Genomic DNA, 17,907 nt, shown 5'->3' on the forward strand with positions numbered 1-17,907 from the left:
TCCCCCTCCAAAGCGACTAAGCTCTGCCCAGAGTGGGGTAACTACAAGTGGGGTTGAATCAGAGAGCGCAGGAAGCGTCAGAAGCATTGCATCCAGGCTGGAGAACAATACAGGGAGCCCCAACAAGACGTGTAACAGCCCTGTTTCTAAAGCCATGTCCCCAGCCATCTCACCAAAAAATATGGAAAACCGTAGGAGGACTACTAGTGAATCTTCTATGTATAAAACGAAGCATGGTGGAGAGAATCTTGCTGGTGAAAACATCAGCCCTCTGAGGAACCAACCAAGTTCAACATCCTCACAGGAGAGCATACCTTTCGCAGAAGAGGGCAAAGTTACAATCAAACAAAGGACCAAAATAGCATCCCCTAAGATAGAGTCTGAGGCTGGTGTTGATATTTTGAAGCTGGCACAATCTATCAAATCATCCTTGGAGGTGCATGAGTTTAACTTAAAGGAATCAGACACAGTCAAAAGGAGACAGAAGCCAAAAGAACTGCAGATGAAAGGTCAGGGCACCAGCATGGAAATAGGAAATGAGAAGGCCACAGAGACAGAGATGGTATCACAATGCATGCAGAATGGTGGATTGATAAATCCATATAAATCGGTCCTCTCTCCGAAACCAGGATCTCCACATAAACCCCCCACCCCTTCTAAGCCCACACGCCACTCTTCTGCAGCAAACTCAGGTACTTCAATGTGTTATGGCTATTATTTAAAGTGAGAAAAAGCCCTTTTCTAAATTATATAAATATTTTTTAAATGTCAGTTCGATGATTGTATAAGAGAAGAATTTGTATTAGATTTATTTTAAAACCATTTTTATTTTGAACAAATACAGAGCTACTTCCAATTATACATTATATTATTGGTCAAAAGTTTGGGGTCAGTATGAATTTATTTTATTTTTTTCTTCTGAAATTCAAAAATACTTTTATTCAGCAAGCATGCAATAAATTGTTTAAAGGTGTCAGTAAAGACATTATAATGTTACAAATATTTCATTTCAAATAAATGCTGATTTTTAAAAAATGTTTATTTAATGTTTTTAGATGAAAGAATCCTGAAAAATATATCAGTTTAATCAACACCATTGCGCAGCACAGCTGTTTGTAACATTAATAATAAGAAGAAATATTTCTTGATCACCAAATAAGCATATTAGAATGATTTCTAAAAGAACATGTGACAGTGATGATGGGAGTAATAGCTCCTGAAAACCAGCTTTGCCATCACAATAATAAATTATATTATAAAATACAGCAAAATAGAAAAGTTATTTTAAATTGTAGTAATTTTTATTATTAAATGCAGGCTTGGTGAGAGTAAGAGGCTTTAAAAAACATTTAAATTCTTATTGACCCCAAACTTTTGAACAGGTCTGAGGGTCTGAAAGGCTCGTTTACAGCATAATTTTGTTAATGCCTGAAAACAGGTTGCTTTGAATGCATGTTAGAGATGATATATTCTCATTTGTCATTCTCGGCTTTAAACATCAGAATTTGTTTCCTCCAATTACCAATAAATCACATCAGCACCCAAGGATCTGAAAATTGGTCTTTATATGCATGATATGATTTAAATAATGCAGAATAATCTGATCAAATATTAGAGGTGTTTAAAGATGTTCAGCTTAACCTTTATTTACAGCTGTAAATATCAGCTGTACTGTAATTGATACTATATTTAAATTTTTTTATTTGTTAAAAACGATGTGTAAGCCCATTTAACTTTTGTAATCTGATGCATGATGCAGTCAAAAAAATTATGTAACACTTTATTTTAAGGACCATTTCTCACAATGAACTAGCATGCAAGTTTATTTTGCACTTATAAAGCAAATATGAATGCCTTATTATGTGTAATCATATTTTAGATCCCTCAACCCTACCCCATACCTAAACTTGACAACTACATTTACATTTAGCAGACGCTTTTATCCAAAGCGACTTACAAATGAGGACAATGGAAGCAATCAAAATCAACAAAAGAGCAATGATATATAAGTGCTATAACAAGTCTCAGTTAGTTTACTGCGGTACACGTAGCAAGGTTTTTATGAAATCATATAATAGAAAGAAAACAGAAAAAGAATGGAGCAAGCTAGTGTTTTACTTTTGTTAATTGTATAATAAATGAAAAGAAAACGAATAGATAGAATACAAAAAGAATAGAGAAGCAAGTGTTTTTTTTTTTAGAAAACAAGCAGTTAGTAAATTAAATATAGTGCAAGTCTGAAAAGGGAAGTCTTTTTCTAAAAAGTTTTTTTTTTAAAGTTTTTTTTTTCAATAAAGAATAGAATTAGAATAGTGTTAGAGGGTTAAAAATAGATGGAAAAGATGTGTTTTAGCCGATTCTTGAGGATGGCTAAAGCCTCAGCTTGCTTGGCTTGAGTTGGGCTGGTCATTCCACCAGGAGGGAACATTTAATTTAAAAGTCTGTAAAAAGTGATTTTGTGCCTCTTTGGGATGACACAATAAAGCGACATTCACTTGCAAAATGCAAGTTTCTAGAGGGCACATAAGTCTGAAGTACTGAATTTGGGTAAAGGGGTGCAGAGCCAGTGGTGGTTTTGTAGGCAAACATTAATGCCTCAAATTTTATGTGAGCAGCTATTGGTAGCCAGTGCAAATTGTGACTTGCATTCTTTTAGGCTCGTTAAAAATTAATCTTGCTGCCAAGTTCTGGATTAATTGTAAATGTTTGATAGAGCTGGTTGGAAGATCTGCCAAGAGAGCACTGAAATAGTCCATCCTGGACAGAATAAGAGCTTGAACAAGGAGTTGTGAAGCATGTTCTGAAAGAACGGGATAAATGTCTGTTAGACAAGCTGAGATGCAAATCAGATCATCAGGATGGATTTAGAGGTAGAGTTGAGTGTCATCAGCATATCAGTGATATGAAAAGCCATGTTTCTGAATGAGAGAACCTAGTGATGTCATGTAGACAGAGAAGAGAAGTGGTCCAAGAACTGAACCCTGAGGCACTATTACTATTAATACGCAGCAAATTAGGAGTTAGTTGACAGTGAGAATTGGACCTTAAAATAAAGTGTGACCAAAAAAGCTATCTTGATTGATTGGATCCAGTGTTGTGTAAATGTTAAGTGTTTAGTAATATTTTGAAATAGCTTTTATTTTTCAGTAACATTTACATTTTCAGTTTATATATACAGTTTATATTTTAATTCTAGTTCTATTAATTTTAAATTCCTTTGTATTTTAAAACATTTCTATTAAGCTTTATTATTAGTTCACTTTCAGTTTTAGTAATTTTAGTACTTCATATTTTCATAGTTGTGGCCTAATGGATAGAGAGTCGGACTTGTAACCTGAAGGTTGCAGGTTTGAGTCTCGGGTCCAACAGGAATTGTCGGTGGAGGGAGTGAATAATCAGTGCTCTCTCCACCTTCAGTACCACGACTGAGCTGAGATCCTCTGTGTGTGGGATGGGTTAAATCCAGAGCACAAAATTCCGAGTATTGGATACCATGCTTGGCCACACATCACTTCACACTTCAGTTATTTCTGTTAATTGCCAGTGCAACATTTCTAATTCTTTTAATCTAATACTTATATTTTATTACACATTTATTTCAGTGACCAAAAACTCTGAATAATAGTTTTAGTTTCAGTTCATAAGAGCACTGATTGATGCTATAAAAAAAAAAAAAAAAGAAACTAGCCCTGGGATTCTCACAAATATTTGCCCATGGTTCTACTTAACTAATGCTCTACTAAATTATTGTTCTATCTCCACCTTTTGGCTGTTATCAATTTTCTTCAGGACGGACAGTCAGTGTCGTACAGAGCTTGGCTTTTGCCGTCACACCTCCATGTAGCCCTCTGGCTCGCTGTCCACCAAACAAAACACCTCAAGGTCAGTCTGTGCTAGCAGGAAAGTCTGTGACGGAAGGCCATAACGTGCTGGTCCACAAACGACTTGAGCAAACCAGCACCTCTCTCGAGGCGGCACTAAAAGTTGTGGAAAAGAAGTTGGCCCAGGAAGATCCAGCAGACAGGTAACACCAACCACTTATATTTGTCTTTTTGTAACTGTCCTTTTTGTCATATAGTAAGTCAGAAAAGTATTAAACTGCTTGAATCCACTATTTCTTACAATAGAGGAAATTCTGGATTTTGATGAGACAGGTTTGAAGATGGACTGAATGACTTCTTGTCACAACAAGCCTGCTGGGAAATCTAGCAATAATTGATCGTCCTAAAACTAGTGTTTGTTTTTCCTTTGACTCTTTGATCATTTTGGCTGCGGTGAAGACAGATTGTTGATGTCCTTATCTCATGGACGGAGACAGATGGTGTCTTTACAGTTTGGACTTTCATTTGACTCCCCTCCTATTTTGTCACAACAAATCCACTCTCAGCAGTGTAGCTGGTCAACCTGTCTGTGTTGAACCACATTTTGCATTTTGAACAGATTTAGATCATAATGTAGCATACTGTATGCTAATCCTAGATAAACCCCGTCGTGGTGTTTAAATCTAGGGATGCTGTGAATCTAATCCTGATGGTGACTGTTTCGAGTAACTAGTGTGTCAACTACTCGTACAGATACTGTCATATTCAATTTCAAACACTATATACTGTGTACTAGTTATTATTTAAAAAAAATATTTTTTTTTTGTAAACCGTAGTATGCTACTGTACCTTATCACATGAACTCAGCATTTAATTACATAATTAGTAATACACTACTGTTCAAAAGTTTTTTTTACAAAGGGGTATGAAAATTTTGATATATTTGGAAAAAAAATAACGGTTCTCTATTGAATATAATTATAAAAATATATGATTCTCGTGATGGCAAAGCTTCATTTTTAAAGGAAAGCCGTCATTAGTTCAGTTTTCAGTGTCACACACTGTAAAAAAATATATTTTATTATTTAAGTAAATTTTACAGAAATATAGCATTTCAGTCTTTTTACCTAAAAATGTCACTCTTAATTCAAAATGTTACTTGCCATTTACTGTTATAAAATTTACTAGCAATTTCTTAGTGAAAATTGTTCAGAAAGTAAGTAAAGTAAATCCTACGACAGATTTTTTTTCAGCGCACAGTCCTTCAAAAATCATTCTGATATGCTGATTTGTTTTTTTCAAAACTATTGTGCTGCTTAATGTTTTTGTGGGGAATAGTTATACATTTGTTTTTTAGGATTTCGTTTGTAACAAATATTTTTAAGGTCATTTCTTTACAGTTGAATGCATCCTTGCTAAATAAAAAGAATTAATTTAGTTTTAAAATATCTTTCACAATCCAAACTTTTAAATAGTGCATATTAATATATTATTATTTGAAAAAAATATTATTTTGGCTATACACATAGGTAATATTATCTCCAGTTCATCGATCACACTAAAAGTTGAGATGAAATGCATTGCATTGAAGGAGTACACCCACATCGCATGACCAACGCTCGCTCATGATCCTAAGAACTGCGAACTCTCATTGAAATTGAAAATGACTACAGGTTGCTGTCAGTGTAAACATTCCTTTATTAAGACATACACTCACAATACTCCCATACTAAACCTTGTTCTTTCTCTTCTTTCTCTCAGGGGCATTAACACAGTGAAGTCAGCTGGGAACATTCTTGATGATATTGGGAACATGTTCGATGATCTTGCTGACCAGCTGGAAGCCATGTTGGATTGACCTACTGTAATTCCTACAGGTATAACCTTTGCGTTGGGCCTTCACATGGGAGCTTCTGGATGTTTGAGACGTGCAATGTCTATCTTTTCAGACTTTGTTTACGCACTTTAGTGGTCCTGCTTACAAGTATTGGTTTTTAACAGTTGAATTAAATGAGCTAATTTAAGATACCAGTAGTAACAGACTGTTGGCTGGATCGTGCCTCAAATTTCTAAAAGATCCACTCAAGAACTTTCACAGTATCCCTTACCAAACTGTTGCTTTCTGCATTTTTGTCTCACTGGGACAGAAAGTATCTGCAGTGAAGATTGCAAAATGTCAGTACTTACTGTTCAGATCTACTGCGCTTAAGCTCTTTTAAAAAGAGACGCTTTAATTTCCTGTTGTGCTCAGCTCAAGACTCACAGTTGGCCTCTAGCGAATGGATATACTGTGTAAAATCTAAGTGAGATACAACCTACTTCAAGTGCTCAGAGATTCATCACTCTTCTGTTTTGTTTTCTGTAGACTGAAAGATCCTTTATTCTCTGTTGAAAAGCAATAATACAGCTAATCAAAAACATAACCAAGAAAATGCTTGATTTATTAATAACCCAAACCTAATGGACCAAGTATGTTTGACTGTACTGTAACTTTAACTGTCAAAAAAGGTCCAAGTCCTTGCTAAAGATTCTGTTTTGTTAGTATATTTTTAGTTTCACTGTACATTGTATGTTCCAATGTGCATAAGAATTCAACTAGAGCTCAACATGTTAAGACAATGACTTTTCTTAGCATACTAATAGTATATTTTGACAACCAAAGTGTTTTGGGAAAGAGAATCTTTTAATGGATTGCATCTATTATATATTTTTGTACCAGAATGATAATTTATTGGGTTTGTCAGGTTAAAAATAGGGAATTCTGTAACTCTGACTGAAATTAACAAGCAAAAATAGAAACTGTTGCACTACATTTTTAGGCTCAGCTGACCAAAAAGATAACTTTTATTTTAATAAAATGGGGCCCATGTGGTTAAAACACACAAAAACATCACCAAAATATGATCTTGTAGAATATACAGGACAAGAAGTGTTCAAATGGAGCATTCATTTAAATTCACTTCTGACTCTTTAGTGTGTATGCATTATGTATCTTATTGGATGAATTTATTTCTGCATGTACTGTACACTGGCAGGATGACCAGTACTTGACTGGAAGAGACCTTTCTCTAATTGTATGATGTGAGCTACATTATTCAAAAGAATTGTATATGTAATAACTGCAAAAAGACTATAGACAATCCTGTTCTTGCATGCTTTTTTTTTTTTCTAAGTAACAAACTGGATTTACAGGTTTTGTATTATGTGGTGTACTGATATTTTAATGGACTTTATGAAATCAGCACTGCTGGTGCTATGGTATCTTTTAAATGAGCACTGTGTACTTTATTTCCCAAGTTCATTCCTTACTGCAGTGCTTTTTGTGGCATAGCGCTGACAAAAACTAAAGACACATGATCTGTTGCTTTGCCTGAGTGGGGCCATCAATACCATACAGTAAGTATAAATAGACCTCAAATTCTTTCATTTGAACTACTTGTAGTATTATGTTTAATAAAGTAAAATCATTAAGACATCAATCCTCAGACTATTCATGTCAAAGTGGCTCTAACATTTGTTTTATGTGATTGAAACTCATTGAAATTTTCACCTTAAACTCATGGGATAGAATTATTTTTGGTTTTATTGTAAAGCCAAACACCAGAAACAGTGGGGAAACATGAAAAATGAATGAATTAAATGAGAAGCGCCAGATAGGAAGAAAAGTGCAGAAAATGAAGTGTTCAGCCATTGAGCCAGCTGTCCTGACATTTGGTGTAGTCACAGATCTCCTCTGGTTTGAACCACAGGTTGATCTCGGTGTTGGCACTTTCGACAGAATCACTGCCGTGAATGATGTTCCTGAAGTGAGAGCAATTTAATAGTAGCAAAAACTAGTTCAGATAAATACATAAAATGTATGAAATTTAATTACAATTTTAAATGTTTATTTTCATATATTTAAAAAAAATATTCCTTTTAATGAACATCATATATGTTTCAAGAGTTTTTGAACAAAGTAAAACAAAAATAAAGCATTTATTTGGAAAAAAATAATAATTCTGTAACATAACCGTATCACGGTTTTGATTCATTTAATGCTTTGCTGAATAAAAGTAACTTTTTGCACACCACACATGTATAATAAATAAATAAATATATATATACATTTATATATATATAATTACATTACTGACCCCAAACTTTTTTAAATGCATACATTTGTCTCTTTCTAACCAAATGTCAAAATAATTGATTGGTTTGCAGAGTGGATGTACACTTAAATATTAAATCTAACATTCAGACAGTTATTTTCCATAAAATTTACACATTCATTTTTCAAGCTCTTTTTATAAACTATCTGCTGTTTAAAACACAGTCATCAAAATGTTATTTTAGAATACAGTGAAAGATCTTACCGGACAACCTGAATGCAAAAGTCACCTCTGATAGTCCCAGGTTTGGAGTCGATGGGATTAGTCTCGCCGAGCATTATTCTGCCCGTTTTTATAACATTATAACCCTCCCACACCTAAAAACATATCAGAAATAACCTTTTTACAATCACCTTTATGAAATTTATGAGGAATATTTATTAGCCATAAAGGCTAAATATTTTTACATTCAAAGTGCCCTAGAGTCGCACTCCGGGGAAAATAATATAAATAAGTTTACCATAGCAACCACAGGGCCAGAAGACATAAACCTAACAAGTCCAGGGAAGAAAGGCTGATCCTTCAGGTCACAGTAGTGCTGTCTCAGAAGATCCTCATCGGCCTGCATTGAAGACAAACATACAATACATGAGCAAACAGCATACAAAGTTTTGAGAATTAAAGTTCCTCTAATCCCACATACCCTTCTGAACTAAATTTTTTTTGTGACTGATTCTTTATTTTAAGGCAATGATTACTGTTACTGGATGGGTACATGGGGAGATTAGTTATATTATTAATTGTGTGTGTGTGTGTGTGTGTGTGTATATATATTTATATATATATATATATATGTATATATATATACTGTATATATATATATATATATATATACTGTATATATATATATATATACTGTATATATATATATATATATATATATATATATATATATATATATATATATATATATACAGTATATATATATATATATACTGTATATATATATACATATATATCCATCCATCCATCTTCTACCGCTTATCCGGGGCCGGGTCGCGGGGGCAGCAGTCTAAGCAGAGAACCCCAGACTTCCCTCTCCCTAGACACTTCCTCCAGCTCTTCTGGGGGGACACCGAGGCGTTCCCAGGCCAGCCGGGAGACATAGTCTCTCCAGCGTGTCCTAGGTCTCCCCCGGGGTCTCCTCCCAGTGGGATGTGCCCGGAACACCTTCCCGGGAAGGCGTCCAGGAGGCATCCGGAACAGATGCCCGAGCCACCTCAGCTGACCCCTCTCGATGTGGAGGAGCAGCGGCTCTACTCTGAGCTCCTCCCAGGTGACTGAGCTTCTCACCCTATCTCTAAGGGATCGCCCAGCCACCCTGCGGAGAAAGCACATTTCGGCCGCCTGTATCCGGGATCTTGTCCTTTCGGTCATGACCCAAAGCTCATGACCATAGGTGAGAGTAGGAACGTAGATTGACCGGTAAATCGAGAGCTTCGCCTTGCGGCTCAGCTCTTTCTTCACCACGACAGACCGGTACATCGACCGCATTACTGCAGAAGCTGCACCGATCCGTCTGTCAATCTCCCGTTCCATCCTTCCCTCACTCGTGAACAAGACCCCAAGATACTTAAACTCCTCCACTTGAGGCAGGAACTCTCCACCAACCTGAAGTGGGCAAGCCACCCTTTTCCGACTGAGGACCATGGCCTTGGATTTGGAGGTGCTGATTCTCATCCCAGCCGCTTCACACTCGGCTGCAAACCGTCCCAGTGCATGCTGAAGGTCCTGGCCTGATGAGGCCAACACGACAACATCATCCGCAAAGAGCAGAGACGAAATCGTGTTGTCACCAAACCTGACCCCCTCCGGCCCCTGGCTGCGCCTAGAAATTCTGTCCATAAAAATCATGAACAGAACCGGCGACAAAGGGCAGCCCTGCCGGAGTCCAACACGCACCGGGAACAAGTCTGACTTACAGCTGGCAATACGAACCAAGCTCCTGCTCCGTTCGTACAGGGACCGGATAGCCCTTAGCAAAGGGCCCCGGACCCCATACTCCCGGAGAACCCTCCACAGGCCGCCGCGAGGGACACAGTCGAATGCCTTCTCCAAATCCACAAAGCACATGTGGACTGGTTGGGCATACTCCCATGAACCCTCCAGCACCCTGTAGAGGGTATAGAGCTGGTCCAGTGTTCCACGGCCTGGACGAAAACCACACTGTTCCTCCTGAATCCGAGGTTCTACTATCGGCCGGATTCTCCTCTCCAGTACCCTGGCATAGACTTTCCCAGGGAGGCTGAGAAGTGTGATCCCCCTGTAGTTGGAACACACCCTCCGGTCCCCCTTCTTAAAAAGAGGGACCACCACCCCGGTCTGCCATCCCAGAGGCACCGTCCCCGACTGCCACGCGATGCTGCAGAGGCGTGTCAGCCAAGACAGCCCCACAACATCCAGAGACTTGAGGTACTCGGGGCGGATCTCATCCACCCCCGGTGCCTTGCCAGCGAGGAGTTTCTTGACTACCTCGGTGACTTCAGCTTGGGTTATGGACGAGTCCACATCTGAGCCCTCAGCCTCTGCTTCCTCAATGGAAGACGTGACACCGGGATTGAGGAGATCCTCGAAGTATTCCTTCCACCGTCCAACGACATCCCCAGTTGAGGTCAACAGCTCCCCACCTCTACTGTAAACAGCGTTGGTAGGGCACTGCTTCCCTCTCCTGAGGCGCCGGACGGTTTGCCAGAATCTCTTCGAGGCTGACCGATAGTCCTTCTCCATGGCCTCACCGAACTCCTCCCAGGCCCGAGTTTTTGCCTCCACAACCACCCGGGCTGTAGTCCGCTTGGCCTGCCGGTACCTGTCAGCTGCCTCTGGAGTCCCACAAGCCAACCAGGCCCGATAGGACTCCTTCTTCAGCTTGACGGCATCCCTTACTTCCGGTGTCCACCACCGGGTTCGGGGATTGCCGCCTCGACAGGCACCGGAAACCTTACGGCCACAGCTCCGAGCGGCCGCTTCGACAATGGAGGTGGAGAACATGGTCCACTCGGACTCAATATCTCCAGCCTCCCTCGGGATCCGGTCGAAGCTCTGCCGGAGGTGGGAGTTGAAGATCTCTCTGACAGGAGACTCGGCCAAACGTTCCCAGCAGACCCTCACAGTACGTTTGGGTCTGCCGAGTCTGTCCAGCTTCCTCCCCCGCCATCGGATCCAACTCACCACCAGGTGGTGATCGGTTGACAGCTCCGCCCCTCTCTTCACCCGAGTGTCCAAGACATACGGCCGGAGGTCGGATGAAACGACCACAAAGTCGATCATCGACCTACGGCCTAGGGTGTCCTGGTGCCACGTGTACTGATGGACACCCTTATGCTTGAACATGGTGTTCGTTATGGACAAGCTGTAACTAGCACAGAAGTCCAATAACTGAACACCGCTCGGGTTCAGATCAGGGGGGCCGTTCCTCCCAATCACGCCCCTCCAGGTGTCACTGTCGTTGCCCACGTGGGCATTGAAGTCCCCCAGTAAAACGACGGAGTCCCCAGTCGGAGCACTTTCCAGCAACCCTCCCAGAGACTCCAAGAAGGCTGGGTACTCTGCATTGCCGTTCGGCCCGTAGGCACAAACGACAGTGAGAGACCTATCCCCGACCCGAAGGCGCAGGGAAGCGACCCTCTCGTTCACCGGGGTAAACTCCAACACATGGCAGCTGAGCTGGGGGGCTATAAGCAAACCCACACCAGCCCGCCGCCTCTCACCATGGGCAACTCCAGAGTGGTGAAGAGTCCATCCTCTCTCGAGGAGTGTGGTACCAGAGCCCAAGCTGTGCGTAGAGGTGAGTCCGACTATCGCTAGTCGGAACCTCTCTACCTCACGCACAATCTCGGGCTCCTTCCCCGCCAGTGAGGTGACGTTCCACGTCCCTAGAGCTAGTTTCCGTGTCCAGGGATCGGGCTGTCGAGGCCCTCGCCTTCGACTGCCACCCGATTGTCTAAGCACCGGCCCCTTACGGTCCCTCCTGTAGGTGGTGAGCCCACGGGAAGGCGGCCCCACGTCGCTCCTTCGGGCTGAGCCCGGCCGGACCCCGTGGGGGGAGGCCCGGCCACCAGGCGCTCGCATACGAGCCCCAACCCCGGGCCTGGCTCCAGGGTGGGGCCCCGGCTGCGCCATACCGGGCGACGTCACGGTCCTTTGATTTATTCTTCTCATAAGGGGTTTTGAACCGCTCTTAGTCTGTGTATATATATTTAATATATATTTTTATGTGTATATATATTTAAATGTGTGTGTGTGTGTATATATATACACTCAAAGGATTATTAGAAACACCACACTAATACTGTGTTTGACCCCCTTTCGCCTTCAGAACTGCCATAATTCTACGTGGCTTTGATTCAACAAGGTGCTGAAAGCATTCTTTAGAAATGTTGGCCCATATTGATAGGATAGCATCTGCAGTTGATGGAGATTTGTGGGATGCACATCCAGGGCACGAAGCTCCCGTTCCACCACATCCCAAAGATGCTCTATTTGGTTGAGATCTGGTGACTGTGGGGACCATTTTAGTACAGTGAACTCATTGTCATGTTCAAGAAACCAATTTGAAATGATTCGAGCTTTGTGACATGGTGCATTATTCTGCTGGAAGTAGCCATCAGAGGATGGGTACATGGTGGTCATAAAGGGATGGACATGGCCAGAAACAATGCTCAGGTAGGCTGTGGTATTTAAACGATGCCCAATTGGCACTAAGGGGCCTAAAGTGTGCCAAGAAAACATCCCCCACACCATTACACCACCACCACCAGCCTGCACAGTGGTAACAAGGCATGATGGATCCATGTTCTCATTCTGTTTACGCCAAATTCTGACTCTACTATCTGAATGTCTCAACAGAAATCGAGACTCATCAGACCAGGCAACTGTGACGAGTCAGCTGCCTCCTCCCTGATTGTTACCGGCACCCCGTCCTAAATCGCCGCCCTTCACTAGGCTCTCGACTGGAGTGGATGTGTGAGAGGAGGGGCGCTGGACGAGTCAGGGCTGGCGGCGTGTAATGGGGCACACCTGAAGGAAATGGAGCCTCATCACCGCCGCTGTTTAAAAGCCCAAAGCACCTCTCCTTGGGCGACCGGTCTCTTCCCCGTGCATGCATACTGGTGTCCTCGTGGGTCCAAGAAGGGTGCGTTGAGGGACTCCCGCGCCACCAGAGACGTGAGCTGCCGGACCCGCGATTTGGATGGGAACTGCACCCGTTTACAAGGCCGTCGGGCCAGGATGCCGGGCCGTCCATCCCCTGCCAGCGCCGCGGCCAACGAGAGTGATGCGGCCGCTAGAGGAAGCCGCCGCCCCTCGCGCAACGGACCGAAGAGGGGAGTGTGTGCGGCCGCCGGACTCCGCCCCTTACCTGGACCCTTCCTCCATGAACACTGCCCGACCTACATGAACCCCGCAGCACGACGAGGACACCAGATTCCCTGTTTATTTTGGACACTCTTCCCCTTTGGCCACCTTTTATCCCCTGTTTTATTTGATCTTCTGTTAATAAAAGCCTCTCCGAGGCCTGACGCCACGCCCACTGTGTCTGTCTTGTGCTCCTCCCGTCACACAACATTTTTCCAGTCTTCAACTGTCCAATTTTGGTGAGCTTGTGCAAGCTGTAGCCTCTTTTTCCTATTTGTAGTGGAGATGAGTGGTACCCGGTGGGGTCTTCTGCTGTTGTAGCCAATCGGCCTCAAGGTTGTGCATGTTGTGGCTTCACAAATGCTTTGCTGCATACCTCGGTTGTAACGAGTGGTTATTTCAGTCAAAGTTGCTCTTCTATCAGCTTGAATCAGTCGGCCCATTCTCCTCTGACCTCTAGCATCAACAAGGCATTTTCGCCCACAGGACTGCCGCATACTGGATGTTTTTCCCTTTTCACACCATTCTTTGTAAACCCTAGAAATCGTTGTGCGTGATAATCCCAATAATTGAGCAGATTGTGAAATACTCAGACCGTTCCGTCTGGCACCAACAACATGCCACGCTCAAAATTGCTTAAATCACCTTTATTTCCCATTCTGCCATTCAGTTTGGAGTTCAGGAGATTGTCTTGACCAGGACCACACCCCTAAATGCATTGAAGCAACTGCCATGTGATTGGTTGATTAGATAATTGCATTAATGAGAAATTGAACAGGTGTTCCTAATAATCCTTTAGGTAAGTGTATATATACCCTTAGAGAAGAATGGTGCTTTCTATGATTAGAGACTAAAGAATTAGGGGAAAACCTAAATTAATCAATTTTTTAATCAGTTAAGTAATAGAAACTTGATTGGAAAATCAATTTAAAAGGCAGTTAATATAATAAAATTATATATATATATATATATATATATATATATATATATATATATATATATATATAAAACATTCATTAGAAAGTCGTTTTTAATATTATATAAATATTTACATCAATGCCTGTAGATTTCTTTTCCAGTGGCGTCTGAGGGCATTTTTATAACCATATGTAAATAACTAGATGGTCACAGGGGATATAAATAGCAGGTGCAACCTTGCAGATTACAATGAACTACAATTAGAATAATTAATTGATTTACCCCTTAGAAGACAAGTGTGTCTGAGAGAGAGCTCAAGTTCCCTTACACCAAGGGGAAGAATGTATAGAGTTTAATGTGATAAAGCTTTTTAGACAGTCATATGTGTGTATATATTAATAATACAATTGTTGATATATCATTAATTATAATAATAACATATTAATATATTAATAACAGAAAGTTGATAACAATGAAAGCTGAGAAGTGATGTAGGTGTTTTGAAATATTTTTGGAAAATATTCTATACATCTGTTGTCAATTTACTATTAACAGAAAAGGCAAGTCCTATTAAAACAACAGAGATAAAAATAAACCGTTAACTCCGTTTACCTGGATCAACTTCATAGCAACTAACTTGAAGCCCTTCTGTTCGAAACGCTTGATGATGTCTCCGATGAGCCCCCTCTGCACTCCGTCAGGCTTGATGACAATGAACGTGCGCTCTTCATTTCCAGACATTGGGCTTCAAATGAAAATAAACACACAAAACAAGATCAGTAGCAATCACAGAGGTGCATTCAAACTCACGTCTGCACGTCTGACACACTGCGGCTGGAGGTGTGGAGAGAGGTTTGGGTGATGAAACCCCCGAGCGATCACTAATTAACGTGTCCGTCCTGTCCTGTCTTGACCTGCACTGACTGGTGACCTGATCTGCTCGCTGTCCTCACGCGCATCCTGTCCTAGCACGTTATCTAATCACGATTTCATTTGAACTAACTTAATATCTCTCCCATTATCTGTTATAAAAAGACAACGAAGGCTAAAGTCATATACATATTATATTTTTCATTCGAATGTGACTTTCAGATTTAAACGAGCACAATTATTATAACTACTACAGGCTACTTGTATTCGGTCAAATTTGGCTCATGCTTTAATCAGTGCATGCACTAAATTTGAAGTAGCATCTGAGCATGTGCAACATAGACGTTTTAAATTTTACTGGGCATTGTCATTTCATTTGTAAGAACATACTTTGGTAAGAATAAACTTGTTTCACATTGACAGTAATAAGATAATAATAATTATAATAGTAATAATAAAAAAACAGTTAAACGATTTTTCTTACATTTTCTGATGACAGCTCACGAATCTGAGGTGGATTCCTCAGGCGCGCGCGCTCTCACTAATCCACGGTCATCTGCTGGATGTTGGCGGAGACTGAGTCCAGGCATTCAGTGACTTTCAATCTCTTGCGATGGAATGAATCCAAATGTATGATACGCAAAACATATATTTTGTAAAACCTTTAGAAATCTTGCTTGATTTTAAAAAAAAAATTAGGTTGTTTTACACTGGGGAAAAAAAGATCTTAAATTTAAACAGGCAATATCACTTTCTGTCTGTACATCAGTTATTTGTATTGCCCCCAACTACACATTTGTACCTTTATTATCATTATTATTTATGATAGATTATGAAGATAGAGACTATAAGATGGGGCTTGTTGCCACACTTTTTATTCCAGTGAATATTTCTCTTAAGTATTTTTTGTATTAATTTTATTTATTAACAGGCTTTTAGAGGCATTGTTTCTAAAGTAACAAACTGATGATGATAACAACAACAATTACTACTTTTCAATCAACAATGATAATACAACTTTACATTTTATTTTTTAAAGTTATATATTTTTTATTTAAAACTATTTTTATTTTACTCTATGTAATATTACTATTATTTTCTTTTTCTTTTCGTATGCATGCATCTGTTTATAAATGCATTGATAAAGATTTAAACGATTCACTTATTTAATGTTTTGTGCTTTGTAAATGTATATCTTGTTTGCAAGCCTTTTTGTAAACGGAGCTCTGAGTTACATTACTTCTAACATGAAATTGCGTATCAAAATTCATTGTGTTATGGCTTAATTGCAAACCACATTAGAGAATCATAAAATATCTTATTCGTTAAGTGCACATAAAACGATTTATTAACAGGCCACTAAACAGCAGAGGGACTGATCAGAACTATTGTTAAGCCAAGCATTAGATTCTGCACAAAGTACATGGCCATTATATCTATCTGTAGAACATATTTCCCTGGTGAATTAGACAAATTAGACCATCTGCACAGTTAAGAAATATGCAGCAAATCTCTCAGCATCATATACGGAGTTAATTCTCAGGGAACCACATCACTGCAGTCATGTCAGTTTCTTATAAACACTTCCACATACTCTTTCGCACAGTTCCAGCAATTTCAGCCTTGTGTAAAAAGCCTTGGTTTTTCAATGACAGTATTTCCTGGCAATTAAATGTTATATTTGGTGGCTTGTAATTCTCAGTCCTCTTAAATAAAGCATTGCACTGTACAGACAATAAAATGAAAAGCAGGAGTGTGGAATGGAGTCTTCATTGCACGTAATTGCAATTCACTGAAACAAGTGAGTGTTTTTATATTTGTCTAATCTAAAATCCTGGTTTCTGGTTTACACCTGTTTTGTTTTTTTGTTTGTTTTTTTGGTGGAAAATAATTAATAGAGTACTAAATATAGTAATAATAGTGTTGGCAAACTTTACAGACTGCATACTTTTTTTAAAATTATTTTTTTAAACAAAAATAGAAAATATAATTAATAAAACATCTCAATAAACATTTAGTTTTGGCTTATCTAAGAATTATATTAGTATGGTTTATGATCTACAATAACCATATATTTGCATACATTTTTATGTATTTGGGAAAATAAATGTTTTTGATTAATATAAAATTAAAATGTATGATTTTAACCAAACCATAAAGTATAATTTGAGAAAAAAATAAGAACATCTGGCTGTAACAAATTAGACTTTGCCCAAACTATAATTATTTACAGTTTACATGCACTTACAGTATGGAAAAAAGAAACTGAGAACACAAAGGTTTGTATGTAGCTTTAATCAATTTTTCAGTATGTGCAACTTTTCCACACTGTGTATATACTATATACAACCCTACCAATGTTTTAGTGTTCTCAGCCTGTTATCCATATCACAAATGCATAGGCGTCGATGACGCGTCCCCCCCAGATTTCGTCATGAGTCATTTTGTACCCACCACTTTTTTTTTTTTTTTTTTTGAAAACCTCGAGTTCAATTTAGCCGTTCTGCTGCTGCGCTGGCTACACGCTTTTCTGTTCATTAAAACTGCAACAACTGTAACTTTGGGATACGTTCTAGATTGGGGGAGGGGGAGTCATCGTGTCACTGAGGCAGGTGCAGCTCAGCTGACGTGCGTAACTGCTAGCTAGCTAGCTAGCTAATAACATTGTTTGTCAAAAAGAGTGACAGAATGGGTTATTCATTTAGCCGATAAGATACCGCACTTACTGTGCATGTCTGCTTGGCTTTAAAAAAAAGCTCTGATGTCCTGTCCACTTCTTTTTGACATAATGC

General features: G+C 39.8%; 2 protein-coding genes across 8 annotated transcripts in view; one reads left to right on the forward strand and one right to left on the reverse strand.

The window, feature by feature from the left end:
* caskin2 (CASK interacting protein 2) overlaps nucleotides 1–5,895 on the forward strand; it is a 52,041-nt gene extending 46,146 nt beyond the window's left edge. For all 7 annotated transcript variants that reach the window (XM_059530850.1, XM_059530849.1, XM_059530851.1 and 4 more), the window contains 3 exons: nucleotides 1–692; nucleotides 3,790–4,024; nucleotides 5,583–5,895. The exon at nucleotides 1–692 is cut by the window's left edge and continues 961 nt beyond it. In XM_059530850.1, the coding sequence (XP_059386833.1) occupies nucleotides 1–692; nucleotides 3,790–4,024; nucleotides 5,583–5,679 (1,024 nt within the window). In that variant the 3' untranslated portion in view covers nucleotides 5,680–5,895. The remainder of the gene's footprint in view (nucleotides 693–3,789; nucleotides 4,025–5,582) is intronic.
* Nucleotides 5,896–7,372: 1,477 nt separating this feature from the next.
* nme2a (NME/NM23 nucleoside diphosphate kinase 2a) lies at nucleotides 7,373–15,667 on the reverse strand. Its single transcript, XM_059530857.1, has 5 exons — nucleotides 15,600–15,667; nucleotides 14,858–14,990; nucleotides 8,436–8,537; nucleotides 8,180–8,292; nucleotides 7,373–7,622 (listed from the first exon to the last, which is right to left on the reverse strand). Exons 2-5 carry the CDS (start codon nucleotides 14,984–14,986, stop codon nucleotides 7,505–7,507), a joined length of 462 nt encoding a protein of 153 aa, XP_059386840.1. The 5' UTR covers nucleotides 14,987–14,990; nucleotides 15,600–15,667; the 3' UTR covers nucleotides 7,373–7,504.
* Between the last annotated feature and the right edge of the window lie 2,240 nt (nucleotides 15,668–17,907).

Source organism: Carassius carassius, chromosome 39 (assembly GCF_963082965.1).
Source record: "Carassius carassius chromosome 39, fCarCar2.1, whole genome shotgun sequence".
Classification (NCBI taxonomy): Eukaryota; Metazoa; Chordata; class Actinopteri; order Cypriniformes; family Cyprinidae; genus Carassius; species Carassius carassius.

Excerpts from the sequence above, each read along its gene's own strand:
- nme2a (XM_059530857.1), bottom strand. The coding sequence starts at position 14,986 with ATGTCTGGAAATGAAGAGCGCACGTTCATTGTCATCAAGCCTGACGGA. Across the intron at positions 8,293-8,435 it reads CTGGCCCTGTGGTTGCTATG|GTGTGGGAGGGTTATAATGT; the intron begins GTAAACTTATTT and ends ATATGTTTTTAG. Across the intron at positions 7,623-8,179 it reads TTTTGCATTCAGGTTGTCCG|GAACATCATTCACGGCAGTG; the intron begins GTAAGATCTTTC and ends CTCTCACTTCAG.